Here is a 15,213-nt window from a genome sequence, read left to right as displayed (position 1 = left end):
CAGTATAACAGCAAATTATAACAGACACTTCATTTAGATTTATGTATTTTAGAAAGAATCAATTACTTACAGGATAACAACCCTAAATTGTTGACAACAGTATCGATAACACCATTTCATATGTAAATAGTAAATGAAAAAGAAACAGAAACATTAACTCGCCTCAATTAGCTGAACTCGCAAATAATTTTAAAATTATACAAATTAAACATTGTAAAAGGTGCAGTTAAATTATATAATAAATTAACGTCGCCTGCTATCATATAGATGTTTTGATGTTTAATTATATCACAAAAAAAATATATATGAACGTTGGACACGACGCATTTTCCATGGGCATGCGAAAATGCGCGCAACAAAATGTTTACATTTTCTTGTATATGAATTTTAAAAATTATCTAGCTAAAATCAAAAAATCAAATATATTTGCAGCTGTCAGCAAGAGACCTTCAAAAATTCGCATAGTCTCGACAAAAAACGTTTTGCTAATTTAGGGGGTTTTTTTATATTTTTTTATATTTATATTAATTTGGGTTTGTTGTTGGGATTTTGTAGGGTTAGCAAAAAGTAAAGTAAATAAAAAAAAAGTTGGCATACAAAATCAAGCTACATTTGAAAAAATTGTTATGTAGTTTTATGATTTGTTTTTAAAAGATTTTCTTTTTTTAGCCATCAAAAATTGCACAACGATGCTCAAAAATAGGCGTGATCGTTTTTGTAGGGGCTAGTTTATAAAACCTGTGTAGTATTTGTTTTTTTTTTTTTTTTGTTTTACATTTGCTTAAGCCTAGAAACCTAACACCACAAAAATAAAAGCAGCAGCTGGCAGTTAAAAGCTTTTTTTTTACATAATGCTCCATTTTGTCCAACTAAATTTACCCGGCGTACCCATTTTAATACCATTTGTATTTTCGTTGTGTTTTTGTTGATTTGTTTCAAAAAATGTTAAAAATCAATTCGCTTGGCATTTTTACTTATATGCAAGTTTTCATTATTGGGCCAATTACGCACTATAAACTAAACAAAAAAAAAGTACAAATAATAGAAAACTAACTAAAAATAGTATATAAAAGCGCTTATATATGGCATATATGGCATTTCTTATATGTAGTTTGCGTGATTTTTTATTATCTCTCTTTTCTTTTCGAATGTGACAAAAAAACTTGCACTGCATTTCACATCGAATTCGTTTTGGGCTATCAATAAAAAAAATGAAAAAATCAATTGATAGCCGTCCTAAAAGTTTTGCGGAAGGGCTTTGCACAAAGTCTCTTAAACAAAAGAAAGGTGCAGTTGAAATAATAATTAGAACTGAATTCTTAAACTTCTGCTAGCTAGCAAGCCGCGATAACTCTGACTTTATGAAACTCTGGCAGCGCTAAGCGCTTCAGTTTTGGATTGTTAGTTAGTAAAGGAAATGAAAATATTTTCAATTTTCTTTTCATATTGTTTTGTTTTCTCTTTTGTAAGTACAAACATAAAACTTGGTTAATTGGGTTCGCAAACTTAAGAAATGGTAACAAATGCAAGAACATGATAGAATGGGAAAACAAACACTTACGTCAAGCGGCTTCTTGAGCACTATCCAACCAGATTCGGCTTGTATATCGAAATATTCCAGATCGTTGGGGTTGAAGGGCGCGCTCAGGCTATAAACAATGGCGCCATTATTGTCCGCATCCTCATCGGAGGCCGAGACACGCAGTATGTTGGTGCCAATGCTGGCGTCCTGTTTAACATTCTCCACATATTTCTGCAAGGGAGTGGAACAAACATTGAAAACTCCAATCATCAATTGAGCTTTCAGCTGGGTTAGCTCACCTGACGATCGAATAGTGGCGGATTATCATTGACATCGGTTATCTCCACGGTAAAAGAACAGACACCCTCTAAGCTGGGATCTCCCTGATCAGTTGCCTTTACCGTCACGGAGACGAATTTACCATCGTCGCCCTCACGATCGAACACTTTGTTGGTGGACACTTCGCCAGTTTCCTCGTCCACTGTGAATTTGGTGCCCTTTTGATTCGGTTGCTGTACAATCGAGTATTTAACCTGACGGGCGACAAAGAACATGCAAAATTACTTAATGATTGACACAATTGTGATTATAGCCTCTGCGAGGCGTTGCCACACCGGCGCACGACATGCAACATCGCTCGCCTGCCTTTTTTTAAGTGCATTGAACTTGAGCGTGGCAACTCTGCTCAAAATCTTGACACGAAATCTCTCGCACTCGCGCCATTAATACTATTTGGCATAAACGTGCTGGTGAATGGCCCAAAAGTCACAAACCCCTAATTAAGAGCAGGCGCTCATAATTGCAGCCTTAGTAAAAATGCACTACCCAAATAAAAACTATTGGGGGTATTCAAGCACTGTAAATTGCTAGGGGATTAAATTACTTTTAAATATTTAAATAATATTTTGTTAATAATGCTAGACTACGCCAATCATATTATATGATAATAATGTTTTTCTACATTTTTGCTTTGTATTCGGTAAGTTTCCAAATGCAACTATCGATGGCGACTGTCGATTATTTAAGCTTTGAAGTTTTCCAGCTCTTAAAGGCTTCTTTCGGCTAGAAATTGTGTCCATATACTTTAGTACTTATTAGCGTGACTATCAAATATCGTGTAGTGTGGGAAAGCGATTAATATTGTCAGTGCTGCAGAGGTTTCAGTTTTAAAACAAGCAACAGACTGAGAAAGAGAAACTATCGATTAGTCAAGCTCCATCAACGGGGCTAAGTATCGATTATTCTATTTATTGAGTGTATTATCAAAATATCAAAATGATGCAAAACACAATCGAATGCGTTGACAAACTATCGTTCATTAAAATTAACGACTTATTGTGTAATCGAGAAATGCAAGTATTGCTTTGCTCTCGATAACACCGATTTATTGCGACTCTCTTTATTATAAACCATCGCAGCAATAATATCGATTGATATTGAGCTTTGAGCCGTGCGCTTACCTGTCCATTGACGCCCTTGTCCTCATCGGTGGCCACAACCTTAATGACTGGACTGCCATTGGGCGCACCTTCCTCCACCTTGGGATAGTAGGTACCGCAATCCTTAAACACCGGCTTATTATCATTGACATCGGTGATAAAGACGACAACAACAGCCGTTGAGGTGTGTATGGTCTGATCGCCGTTGACACAACAGGAACCATCATCCATGGCGGTCACATTCAGCTCGTACTTGTCGCGATCCAGTGAGATGGCCTTGTTATGCAGCCGTATGACACCCGTAATGTCCTCGATGACAAACTGGCCGGAGGAGGTGCCGCCGCCAACGAAACCGAAGCGCACATTATCGCCATCCTTATCGGAGGCGACCACAGTGGTAACCAAAGTATTCGGACCGGCATTCTCATCCACATTGGGCGTGTACACCTGTTGTGAGAACTTGGGCTCCTCGTCGTTCTTGTTCTTGGTATAGACACGCACGGTTGCGGTGCCCGACTTGGCCGGCTCACCCTTATCCTTGGCGGTGACAATAAACTCATAGTATGCATTGTTGTTGTCCGCATCGAGCTGCTTGTTGTTCACAATGATGCCATTGGAGTCGACAGCAAAATGATCATCCGAGACAAGATACTCAATCTCAGCATTGGCGCCCGAATCGGCATCCATGGCCTTAACGCGCAATATGCTGGTGCCCAGCGGTATATCCTCGTCCACATTGTGCGCCTGATAATCGGGCAGCTCAAACTTGGGCGCATTGTCATTGACATCCGTGACGCGTATGGTGAGCTGCAGTTGAAGGATATATTATTATATTTTCCTTTTTTGTTCGGTATAAATAGTAAATTTATTTTTTTGATGATAATTTAAGTAAGAGGCAAAGAAAGCGTCTCTTACGGCATCAAATATAAATATTCTTGGACAGAGAACAAGATAAAAACCCAGCCAGTAAAGTCCGTCTGTTCGTCTATATAAGCGCAAGAATTGGAGACTAGAAATTTGAAATATACATTCTCTTACGCACCATACACGATGAAAATCAATTCTTACATTGGGCTTTTAAACATAAGATAAGAACTAGGAGAGTAAAATAAACCAAACTTGCTATAGGTTGTCGTATTTGTATATACAAATTTTCAGTACTTCACTTCTCGGATAACTCCGGCCCATTTCCTTGATTTGGTATGAACACACAAATTCCATAATGGTCGGACTCAAAGCACCGATTTTCAGCAATATCTTACAATACAAAAGCAGGGTTCGGGGTATCTCCTAGCCGGATACTGCCGACTTCTACGCTTACTTATTTGTTCATTTTATCTTTGAAACATTACCTCAACGGATGTGGAGAAGCCGCCGGAATCCTCGGTGGCTGTCACAATCAGTGTATAGACATGCGGCTGTCGCAGGTCCTCAAAGTCCAGCTCCTTTGCCAGCTTGACAATGCCCGATGAGGGTCCGATGTTAAAGGTGCCGGCGCCCTGTCCCTGCGCCTTCAGCGTATAGCGTATTTCACGGTCCGCAAAGGATTTGGCCTTAACCGAAATGATGCTGTAAAAAAAAAAAAACGGAGAAGAAGACAGGCCACAGAGGAGCGTGCGGATGTGTGACAGTTAGCGAATGAAGTTTGTGGCTGTCATATATGTAAAATGCATGCATATATTATAGAGGCGAGGCTACGACGGGCTGCCAGGGTTGCCAGGGTTGCCGTCCGTCTGTCACTCGCTCGACTGCCTTTTGACAGTTGTTTGTTTGCCATGGGAATTTCAATGAGCGAGCCCAGACATTGTCGTGCTCTAATTCGCATAACTTTTATTGGCAGTTCGTACATATGGATTTGCATATACATATATCTATATTTATATTCCATGCCATCCCGACCCTACTTACTCGGAGTCCTTTTTCTGATTCTCGGGTATCTCGGCCTCGTAGCCGGGCATATAGAATTGTGGCGCCCGTTTGCCGCCCACAATCGATAGACGTTCCTCGGGCGTACTTTGGAATCGACGATCATCCACCTTGCCATTTTGATCCTCCGCCTTCACATACAGCACATATTCCATGTCCAGCTGGAAGAGATCTGTGCCCCGGGTGCGCACCACGCCCGAACGTTCGTCCACTTCGAAACGTCCGCCCGTGCGATCGCGCACTATGAAATAATGTATATTATGATCCGTGTCCGGATCGCGTGCCTGCAGCGTAAATACTGGCGTATTGGGCGGTGCATTTAGCTGAACCACCGCCTGCATCGGCAGCGGTCGATTGATGAAGTAGGGCGGCTCGTCATTAACATCCTTTACCAGGATAATTACGCGCTGGTTGTCCGTATACTTGATGCCAGCTGCAAGTGCAAAGCAAAAATTTGTATATGAAAACAAAAGAGTCGCAATTTTGGTGCTCAGCATTTTGTTTGTCTTGTTGCGAGCACTTTGCATATGCATATGCACACATTTCGGGCACACTGTATTGTGGCTAGCGAAAAGTTTGCTTTCGGTTGCAGCCATTGTTATTAAACTAATGGATAGTTGGTTTAGTCAAGGGAAAACGGAACAGAGCGCGGGGACAGTCTATGCAAAATTTGCAAAACCTCCTACCCCAAAATAAAACAAAAGGCGGCTAGCCACTGTCGTCGCGTGGAAATTTAAAGCGCTCGAATTTCACTTAAGCCAAATGTAAATGCAATGAGCTGAAAAATAAGTCCAAGGCAGCATGTTCCAGTTGTGCCCCAAAGCTAATTATTCGAAATTTTGCACAAGTGCGAAAGTCTCATGAGCTTCTGAAATATCACAACTAGTATGTTTGTCGAGATACTTCTATATATATAAATTTATACATCTGTATATTCTTATATTTATATATACAACTATTTTTCTAAGCTATCCCCCTAACGCTCTGCACACATACATATATATGCTTGACTCTGACATTCGACGCAAAATATAAATTTAATTCATATTATTAAGACTATTTTCCAAATAATATGCATATACCACAAAACTTACATAGTCTTAAGGTAATATAAACCTAGAAATTGAAGACGGAATCGCTTTCTAAAATCGAATTTCCCCTCTTATGTAAAATTGCTGCTTTACTATGTGCACTTTTCTTTAGTCTTGAATTCCTGGAATATGTCTGAAACAGGTTTCAATTTAATAGCAAATTACGCTTAAAATTGCACAAAACTTGCTAATTTCATTTTTTTTGACCCCCGACCTCAGCTGTAAAAATGCTTAAAAAATGCAAGTACACAAAAATGAACAGCTTGAAAAAATAAAATCAATAAAAGAGCCGCCTGTCGGCATAAAAAAATAAAATAAAATAAAATAAAAAAGAGAAAATGAAACGGGGGGTCGGCTTAGCTACCTTTGCAAAATGTCTGCAGCGGAAAATACCAATCATGTTGTTGTTGTTGGTTAGCGCAAACAGCAACAATAGCAACAACAACAAGAACAACAACAACCACAGCAACAACAACAACAAGGCAGCCCTACAAAAGGATCCAAAAGGAACCCCAATGCTGACGCTGGCGCTTTTTAAAAGCGTGTGTTGCTATGAGTGTGTGTGTGGGTGAAGTGTGTGCGGCTGAATGTATGTGTGTATGTGGAACGTCTATGGGTGTGTAGAGTGTAGTGGTAGACAAATAAGACAGGCGATTTACTTGCCCTTTGCCTAGCGAGCCCCAGGTCTGAGCAGCAAACCCAGAATGAAATTTGAGCGCAATAAAAGCAAAAGAAAAATGTACAAGGGCGTCAGAAAAATGGGCGTAGCATGTGTAATTTCTCAAGTGCAGCAAAGTGAATTGTAAACAGGTACAAAGTGCGCCCTTCAACAAAGAACAGGATACCCCTTTTTTTGGACAGGCAAATATTAAGCTCGAAAAAAAAGGATGCGACCAGAATCGCGTCAAATAGAGACATGTTAAGAAGCAAAGGAAATGCGACTGCCAAAAAAGGTATATATATGCATATGAAAAATATGTGTATGCATATATATGTATGCAGATATATGCTCAACAGATTGCACAAAAATGCAACAAAGTGTGTGTGTGCCTGCAGAGGAGGAGGGAATGAGTGCAGCCTTGCGGCATCTTGGCAACTGCCACTTTTGCATTTCAGCCAAGTTTTGCTATTTGCCAGCTTTGGCATTGTTGGCAACGCTTTTCTATGGCTTATTCAGCGGTGCAGGTAAAGTTGAAGATTTAAATAACACCAAATACATAAATGAAAGTTGTGCTCCCTGTTGTTATTGTTGTTATTCTTGTTGTTGCTGTTGCTGTTGCTGTGCACTGGAACGTGCCACAAAGCAGCAGCCAACATGGCGGATATCCGTGGCGACAATGCACACGATGAAAGCAGGCAGCAGAGATGTAACGAGAAATTGCAAGGGGATAGCTTATAGAGGGTGTGTGTGTGTGTGGGGTTGGTTGTGTTTGCCATTGTACTTTTGAAAAATGGCTGGCGCAAATAAAGATTTTAAACATCGGCTTTTATGCCGGCCTCAGCCAGAAATTGTTCCAAACCGAGTTGGCAACAACTTTACAACAGTCCGCATTTATCATTTGATTTAGTTGAGTTTCTTGAAATAAGCAACAGAAATTGAAATCAGCCAGTTTCCGGCTTAAGGGCTGCCAGTTCAGAGACCGGGGACAATAAACAATAAACTCGATTTGGCAACAGCTGCTCAAAGGTTGCGAATTATGTTAACGAAAATCGAATTTTCTTATATATTGGGGTCTTTCGACATGGCAAATAAAGCGTAATATGCTTAACTGCCTCAATGGTTATATATATATATAGTTGCTCAATTAATTTAATTTTATGAACTGCCAATTTAACATCTCAAACATAATCTAAAAAAGTATTAACTAAACCCTGTGCAGCCAACTTGGACTAACTTTTGCTGCTCTCCTTACCTTACCTTTTACATTTTCAAATAGATTTGTTTTATGCAGAGATCCCAACTGATTTATGAAGCTCTATTAGCTGCCGTTTTGTATATTTTTTGTAAATTGCTGTCGCACGCGCAACTATCGTCAGTTGGCTGCCGTACAGTCTATACTCGCTTTGGCGTCAGACGACATCACATTACGAGAGCATTAAGATAAATTTGTAAAACGTAGAGCATAAAAAAAATTTTGCTTACGCTGCACGCGTAACACGTAACACACAACTTTCAGTTGTCAATTTTGCTAACAAATTCAATTTTTATGCGCATCAATTTGAAGGCAAACAGATTCCAAGGACCAAGGACCACCCAGCCGAGCTCAACATACTTAGATGGAGAGTTTTGTTGTGTGTTACCCGCACAGGCGACTGTCTCATATATAGAGAGAGCTCTGTAGATATATATATATATATGTGTGTGTGTGTGCGTATGCGGAAAGTAAAAAACTTGAAGCTGTGCCATCCACTTGAAGCTTGACAGACGCATGTGAGGCAAGTGTTGCGGCAAGTGTGAGTTGTCGTCAGTGCAGCCACCCTAAACGGCAGCACGGACACAGTCTGTGGAGGACTTTAGCATCGACTGCTCTGCATCATCTTATGCTTCAGCACTTTGCCACACTCAGAGGCAGGCAGCAGCAGCACAAGTTGAAGCAGAAAGAGTCCAGAGTCCGCAGTCGCTGGTTTCAGCTAAATCCATTGAAACAATAAGCAGCTTTGTGCTGCTCCCACTCATGAGCTTGTCGCCATGGCTTTGGGCTTTCTTTTGTTTGGCAACCGTGTGTAACCCAATGCGGAGATTGACAAAAAACAAGTTACAATGCCCATGCCGCGAGTGCACGACTGGCATATACCTCGTAGCAATGTATGAAGTGTTGCTAAAACCTTTACATAGTTTTCCATATGTATCAAGAATAAAATACAATTAGATATTGATTAGTGTCGATGGAAATGGAAAAAGATCTTGAAAAAGTGCATAATGCAGTATTTTATTAAAATAACAATTAATATTAAGCCATTTCTAAAAAGCGGTCACAAACGAGATTTATCGATTAGATATGCCTTGAGCAGGAAAAAATGCAATAGATTTTCGATACATATCGCTAAAGGCCTCTTGGACATTGTATACCCTATTCCAAACATGTGATAGCTACAGGGTATGAGTCAAAAAAGAAAACACTAACAGCACCAAAGGCAAATTTCCGTTGTTTTCAACACTGGCAGGTTTTAGCCTCGTGCCACGACTCTTTCTGGCTCTATCAGGGCTTTCAGTGTTTTTTTTTTTTTTTTGTTTTTTCTCATTGTTGTCTCAAACGTCGCTGAAGTGCAAAGCAAATGCCAGACAATGACTGGCGCCTTTCCGGGTTGCATTTTGGTGACTGCCGCTGCCGTTGCCGTCGCCGTCGCCGTCGCCGCTGCAGGATCGTGTTGCTAACCCCTAAGCAGCAGCCACTGCAGCAGCAGCCCCTCCCAACCTTTTCGGCTTATGGCTTATGATGACAATGGCTGAATGGCTCTGCAAGCCATCCCTTGGCGGTGATAAGCAGAGCATTAAAATTGCTGCCACTGCCAACGGGTTTGACTTCTTGAGAGTCTCCAGCAGCGCCTCGCGTGCACTTCTCACTTAATGCATGTGGTAATTTTGATAAGAAATGAGCTCTAGTTATTGTGTGCAAGTGCTGTGACATCAGTTGAATGTGCCAATGACACTAGCTGAAACAATAAATGAGAGCTCATAAGAAAGTGCAGTGCACAGTTGTGGGCAATTAACTGAGCATTAAGCTGCAAATCAAATTCAAATTAATTGCACTTAAAGCTCTCGTGTGCTCTTGAAGCTCTTTTACTTTTGCTCTCTTACATTTTATTAAGAATCTTAAATTACGTTATTTTATTAATTTAATATCGCCTATTCAAAAAAAAAAAAAAAAAAAAAACGATCAGACGATAGCCTGTTCCTGCAGACATTTTATTGCTGTTTACTTGGTTTCTGAGCTTTAATATATTCTTCTTATTATTCTCAAGCTTTGAGTTCAATCAATTTTGTACAGAGCTTTTGCGCTTCGCAAGCTTATCTTACGTCTCTTCTAAGAGTTCCATAGGAAAGTGTTCAGATATTTTTCTTTTATATTTACTTATTTCATTTCAGATCAGTTGCATCAACTGAACGCAATAAAATTTGAACAGAATATTTGTGTAGATTTTTTTTAAGCTGCCTAGCAAGTTTGACTCAATGCAAGCTCCCTTATGAGGTTGTCAAGCATTAAGGAATGCTTAAGTACAGCTTTTGGCCATTTACATTTCAATAATTGTAATCATTTCAATAATTTTACGCAATTTCCAATTCACTGCACCACATTTTCTGTAACGTCCTGCAACAAATTGCAGAGACATAAAAAGCTGCTCGAGCATTTTAGACAAAACTCACTTTTACGCAACTTAACTTTTGGCCAGGCTGTGTGTGGGCTGCAGGTGATGCTTTGTTGCTGCAACTCAATTCAAGCCCGACGCAACCGCAACCCGGGTACAATATGACTTCATCAATAGGTGGCAAGTCATAATATGGGGGATAACATAAATGCGGTTCGCTTTTTGCTCTCAGCTTGATTAAAATGCAGTCAAGTTGAAATTTTCTTGACTTTGGCATTCCGATTGCGTTTTTGGTCAGAGCCACAAATGAATTTGTGCTTGATTTTCCTTTCTTTTTTCTTGCTGCTTGCGGCTACGTTTTATGCGCTCAATAAATACGTGCAGGAAACTGGAGACCAGGAACCAGAAGAAGAGCAGAAAGAAGCAGATAATACTATATAGGTAGCTGGCTTTGGCTTTTATGACTCGCGTAATATTTGCGTTATGGGGTTGTTGGGCATATTTCCCATTTATGGTATACATATATATGTATATAAATTTTTTGTGGGCGTGCATTTAATGAAGCTGCCAACAAAAGGCATTGTGTGTGCCAAGAAGTAGCCAAAGCGAAAGTCAAATATTGGACTTATTGATGAAGTAAGGGGCGGATGGGAGTAATGGGGGGGGGAAATTGCTAAAGCCACTTTGTGAAAGCAATTTCTAGAGCAGCGGCTAAAGTAAAATAAAAAATAAGAGGTAAACCTTTGAAAAATACAGAAAGAAAATGTTATAAAGGCCGGAATTTGACATATGCGACTCTATAAATACGCTTCTAAGAAAGGGAAGGTATTTACATTAAAATGGGGGAAGTCCATACATAAAAGGCAGTCGAAGAGCTTAACACATCACTCTGGCAGCTCCAGGACTTCATCAAATACGTAATCGAAGAGCTAGTCCAGGTTGAATTTAATCATCTAAAGCTAGTCTAAATTTGTATACTTATTTTATTTAAAAATATTTAGACATTCATCTACACAACATTAAACTTAATACTTATGTAAAAAACAATAAAATGCCACATTGAAAGTCCTCAGTTTGATATTTGTCAAGATTTGCCCGATACATAACTACTTACATAGACCCAAACCAATCTTTGCTTGTCCATCTCTAATGCTTAGTTAAGTTATTGCTAAACTATTTTCAGTAGTCAACATAATAGTCCTATAATTTACAACTAATTTACGCCAATTTTATGTAAATACTTTTGGCTCATAAGTTTTGCAACCAGTTAAATAGCTTTTGTCTAGACACAACGCTTATTGGCTTAAACGCCGGCAAACTGGTTTCTTGTGCAGCTGTCGAGCTAATGAAAACATTGGATAGCATTAAAAATTTGTCATTGCAAATCAGCAGCTTCCCCTCACCACACCCCTCACACCTTATTCGGTCACATTCGCCACTCAAAGCGAATACACATATCCGGGAATTTGCTGTAACCCAACTCGGGCTCACATATGAGATTAATACCCATGCACATTTATAGCTGGATATATGACATATCTCTATGTATATATGTAAACTAGGAATGTTCATACACTGAGAGAAAATATCCCGTATGTTGTGCTATATTAAGGTACGAGTTAATGAGCTTAAGAGCGAAATTCTTTTACTAAGAACTTCACTTCTATTTACAAAATTTCTTACTTACTTTAAGTTTTATTTGTAGAATACTTTTAAGATTACTTAATACTTCATCGAAGTGTACTTCATTTACTGTAAACATTTCAATCAATTCATATCCAACATTTTGTAGCCTATTTTAAGTTTGTTCAAGAATGAAATGCATTTAAATATCAGACAGAATTTAGTAAATTGTTTTTCGCTAAGTGTATTATGTTGGAGTATCTGTGCTAACTTGCACACAGCGTGCAGTCCTCAATTTGAGTTGCCGTTTATTGAGTCACTTAAGAGCTACGCAAATGAGTTAACACCTGGCAAAGGTAGCAACGTGTTTTGTTGGGCAGCCTTTGGAAGCCAGGAGAGAGAAACGGCGGTTGGGAAGTTGTTTGTCTGGCGCTGCTTTTGAATGCAAAATTATGCGACAGCCGAGGCGCAAAAACTGTGTGCATCTAGACACCAGACAACCGAGATTGTGGGCATAGAGTTGTCGTCGTTTTGGCCTGGTTTGTGAGCTGCCACGCCTAGCCGCCTGTGACGGCAGCAAATTGGCAGTTTCAGATAAAGATAATGTTATGGCTTCTGTGGCTGTTGCGGATGCTGCTGCTGCTGCTGTTGCTGTTGCTGCTATTAAGACTTTTACTTTAGTAGGTGTCACATTTCTCTCTCTGTTGCTCCTTCGATGCTTCTGACAAATAAAGCTCGCAATTTAAAACACAGCAGCAGCATTCGTTCGCTTTGGCCAGCTTTGCAGCTCTTTTGGCCACATTGATGGGCAGCCATAAAGCATAAGCTGGCCATCATTTTGGCCCCCGACTCGTAGACTGTTTTTGCCGGCTAACGACGGTCTATTTAATTGGCAATTTCAGCGAAGCAGCGCGAAAAAAAATAAATAAAAATAAAAACAAATAATAATAAAAAATAACCAACATTAATAAATTAATTAGCGCAGCGCGCGTAAAGAAGTTGGAAAAACTCTTAGCAGCCCAGCCGAGCGAAGAGTCAATTAAAATTTACGCAGACAACTCAGAAGACACCCAAATGGGGTCGAGCTGGGCGCCCATTTACGCTGCCAAGCAAATGCAGGACAGCACGAAAACAAATAATAATAATTGCAACAGACTCTAAAAAAAAGGGGCTAAAAATGCGCTTGAAAACTGAGCTATAAAAAAATAGGGGAAACTATTTACTATTTGAGGTTTTAAACGAAGTATTTAAAGTAGAATCCTATTCGGGGAGGAGCATTTGCTCTCAAGTATATTGAAGAGTATAGATAAATTTGGTTTTAGTTTTTAATTCAGGCAAACAAATCTACGATCAATAAAGAATATATTAGCTATTTAAACAGTTTTAAATATATGTTTAACTAATTAATCTGATTTATAAACCATTTTTCGCACTACAAATCGAGTAGAACTTAATATACTCTTCAATTCAACGTTTGGCTGTAGCTACACCTCAGGCTAAGTTTGCATGCAACGGCAATAGCTGTCGGGTCTGCCCCCGCCTGCCGCCACATGAAGTGAAATTGCGCACATGGCAGACATTAAGCGAAAATTAATGAAATTTTCTTTACGCTAGCGGAAAGGTGGCTTAGCCCTGACTCCCAGCTACAGTGCTTTATCTGGCTGGGGCTGCGGCTGTTATCCTGCCATCAGGCACGAAGCCTGATTGAGTTTGATGGCGATTGTGTGCGCTCTGACTCTGACTTGATTGCAATTTTCAGAGACAGCAGCAGCAGGTACAAGCAGCAGCAGACAGGCACAGCCGGCGGCCACCTGCATACCAATCAGACCAATGGCAGCAGCAGCAGCAGCCGGTGAGTCTATGGCCTCGTCAGTCATTAAGGCCTCCGGCACGGCATATTGCCGTGCTCACATTAGTTTCTCTACCTTTTTTTCCTGTTCTCCTTGCCCAGATTGATGAGTGAGCTGAGCTCTCTGTTTAGCTAAAGCTAGCAAAAATTACGTTTTGAGAGGCCGTGCTTGGAAGTGCTTTAAGTTGAATTGCTGTTCATAACTTTCCATTTGCTTTGCCAAGACAATTGTCATAGAAAATGCATTCAACTGTAAGAGTCTCTGATAGAGAAATGAGATTTTCAATATTTGCTGCATTGCAATTGTTGTTGTGAATTATGATTTGAGCCAGGTCGAATTGAATTTAATTAATGACCTGCAGCTAGTCAAGCGTATTCAGCTGTTTGCCAACTCTAATTTAGGTATCATAGCTAACAAAATGATGTTGGCAACTTTATTATTAATTTATTTTATTATAATTTATTAATATATTGTTAAACTGCTTTGCCAGATTGCTAAAATGTTCTGCAGTAATTCAAAGCATTGATTACTGACACTGCCCTTGTCAATTCTGTTAATAGTATAGATAAGTCTCAGATTGCCTTAAAGTGATTCCTATGCAGCTCTCAATCTGACTTACTCATCACTTGCAGCAATAATGCCTCTATATATACATCAACTACAATTTCAAGTTGTCTGCTGCCCCTTGAGCAACATCCCAAGAATTCCAGCCCCTAAACAGCAGAAAACTTATTATGGTCTTAGTGCGCATTTAATAATGCATTTCAATGCCAAACAGCAGCTTATAATCATATCCAATAATATCCTTAATAAGTGCTCATAAGCTATATGAGCCGAGCCAGAGCTTCGCAATTTCTTCAACCTCCCCAAAGCAAAAGAGCAAAAGCAAGGCGCAGCAAAGTATGCTATGAAAATTGTTGAACGTGTTGCCGCAAGTATTTCAAGTGGCTGCCAGTTGATGCCATTTGATGCTGATGCCAATGCGGATGCGGATGCGGATGCGGATGCCATTGCTGATTTGTGTTTTGCATGTGCTGCATACTAAAGAGATGGCATTATCAGAGTGCCACGCCCATTTGGCTAAGAGCCTGCCATTAACTAAATGTTTAAATGAGTGTGGGAAAATTGCTCAAATTCAAAGTAAATATTCGAAATTTAAATGTTTTTATGCTGGACAATAACAGCCATGTAAAACGACGCCTGTTGTTGCTGCTGCTGCTGTTTGGACCATCTGACACGCACTTTCCATTCAATAAAGCTTAAACCGCACAATGGCGCAGCAATTTACACGCAATGCCCAGTTGGTATGTTGTCATTAAAGAGCCCAGTCCCTGCGATTCAAACACTATACGATTTTTGCCGCTGCTCTTTTTATTGCTGTTGCTGCTGTTGTTGTCGTTGTTGTTGTTGTTGTAACCACCAAATGCACAGCAGCCAGTAGCCCCAACGGTGGC

General features: G+C 39.9%; 2 protein-coding genes across 17 annotated transcripts in view; one reads left to right on the top strand and one right to left on the bottom strand.

The window, feature by feature from the left end:
• LOC26531773 (uncharacterized) overlaps positions 1-15,213 on the top strand; it is a 255,554-nt gene that overhangs the window by 147,556 nt on the left and 92,785 nt on the right. The gene's annotated exons all lie outside the window — the stretch shown is intronic.
• Positions 1-15,213, bottom strand: part of CadN (neural cadherin) — a 182,174-nt gene that overhangs the window by 89,998 nt on the left and 76,963 nt on the right. For all 9 annotated transcript variants that reach the window (XM_070209145.1, XM_032438471.2, XM_032438472.2 and 6 more), the window contains 5 exons: positions 4,870-5,320; positions 4,314-4,530; positions 2,983-3,768; positions 1,822-2,055; positions 1,562-1,753 (listed from right to left, as the gene is read on the bottom strand). In XM_070209145.1, the coding sequence (XP_070065246.1) occupies positions 1,562-1,753; positions 1,822-2,055; positions 2,983-3,768; positions 4,314-4,530; positions 4,870-5,320 (1,880 nt within the window). The remainder of the gene's footprint in view (positions 1-1,561; positions 1,754-1,821; positions 2,056-2,982; positions 3,769-4,313; positions 4,531-4,869; positions 5,321-15,213) is intronic.

The sequence above is a fragment of the Drosophila virilis genome, chromosome 4 (genome assembly GCF_030788295.1).
Source record: "Drosophila virilis strain 15010-1051.87 chromosome 4, Dvir_AGI_RSII-ME, whole genome shotgun sequence".
In the NCBI taxonomy this organism is placed as follows: Eukaryota; Metazoa; Arthropoda; class Insecta; order Diptera; family Drosophilidae; genus Drosophila; species Drosophila virilis.
Note: the sequence above shows the minus strand (reverse complement) of the source record. Positions and strands in the feature narration are given on the sequence as shown.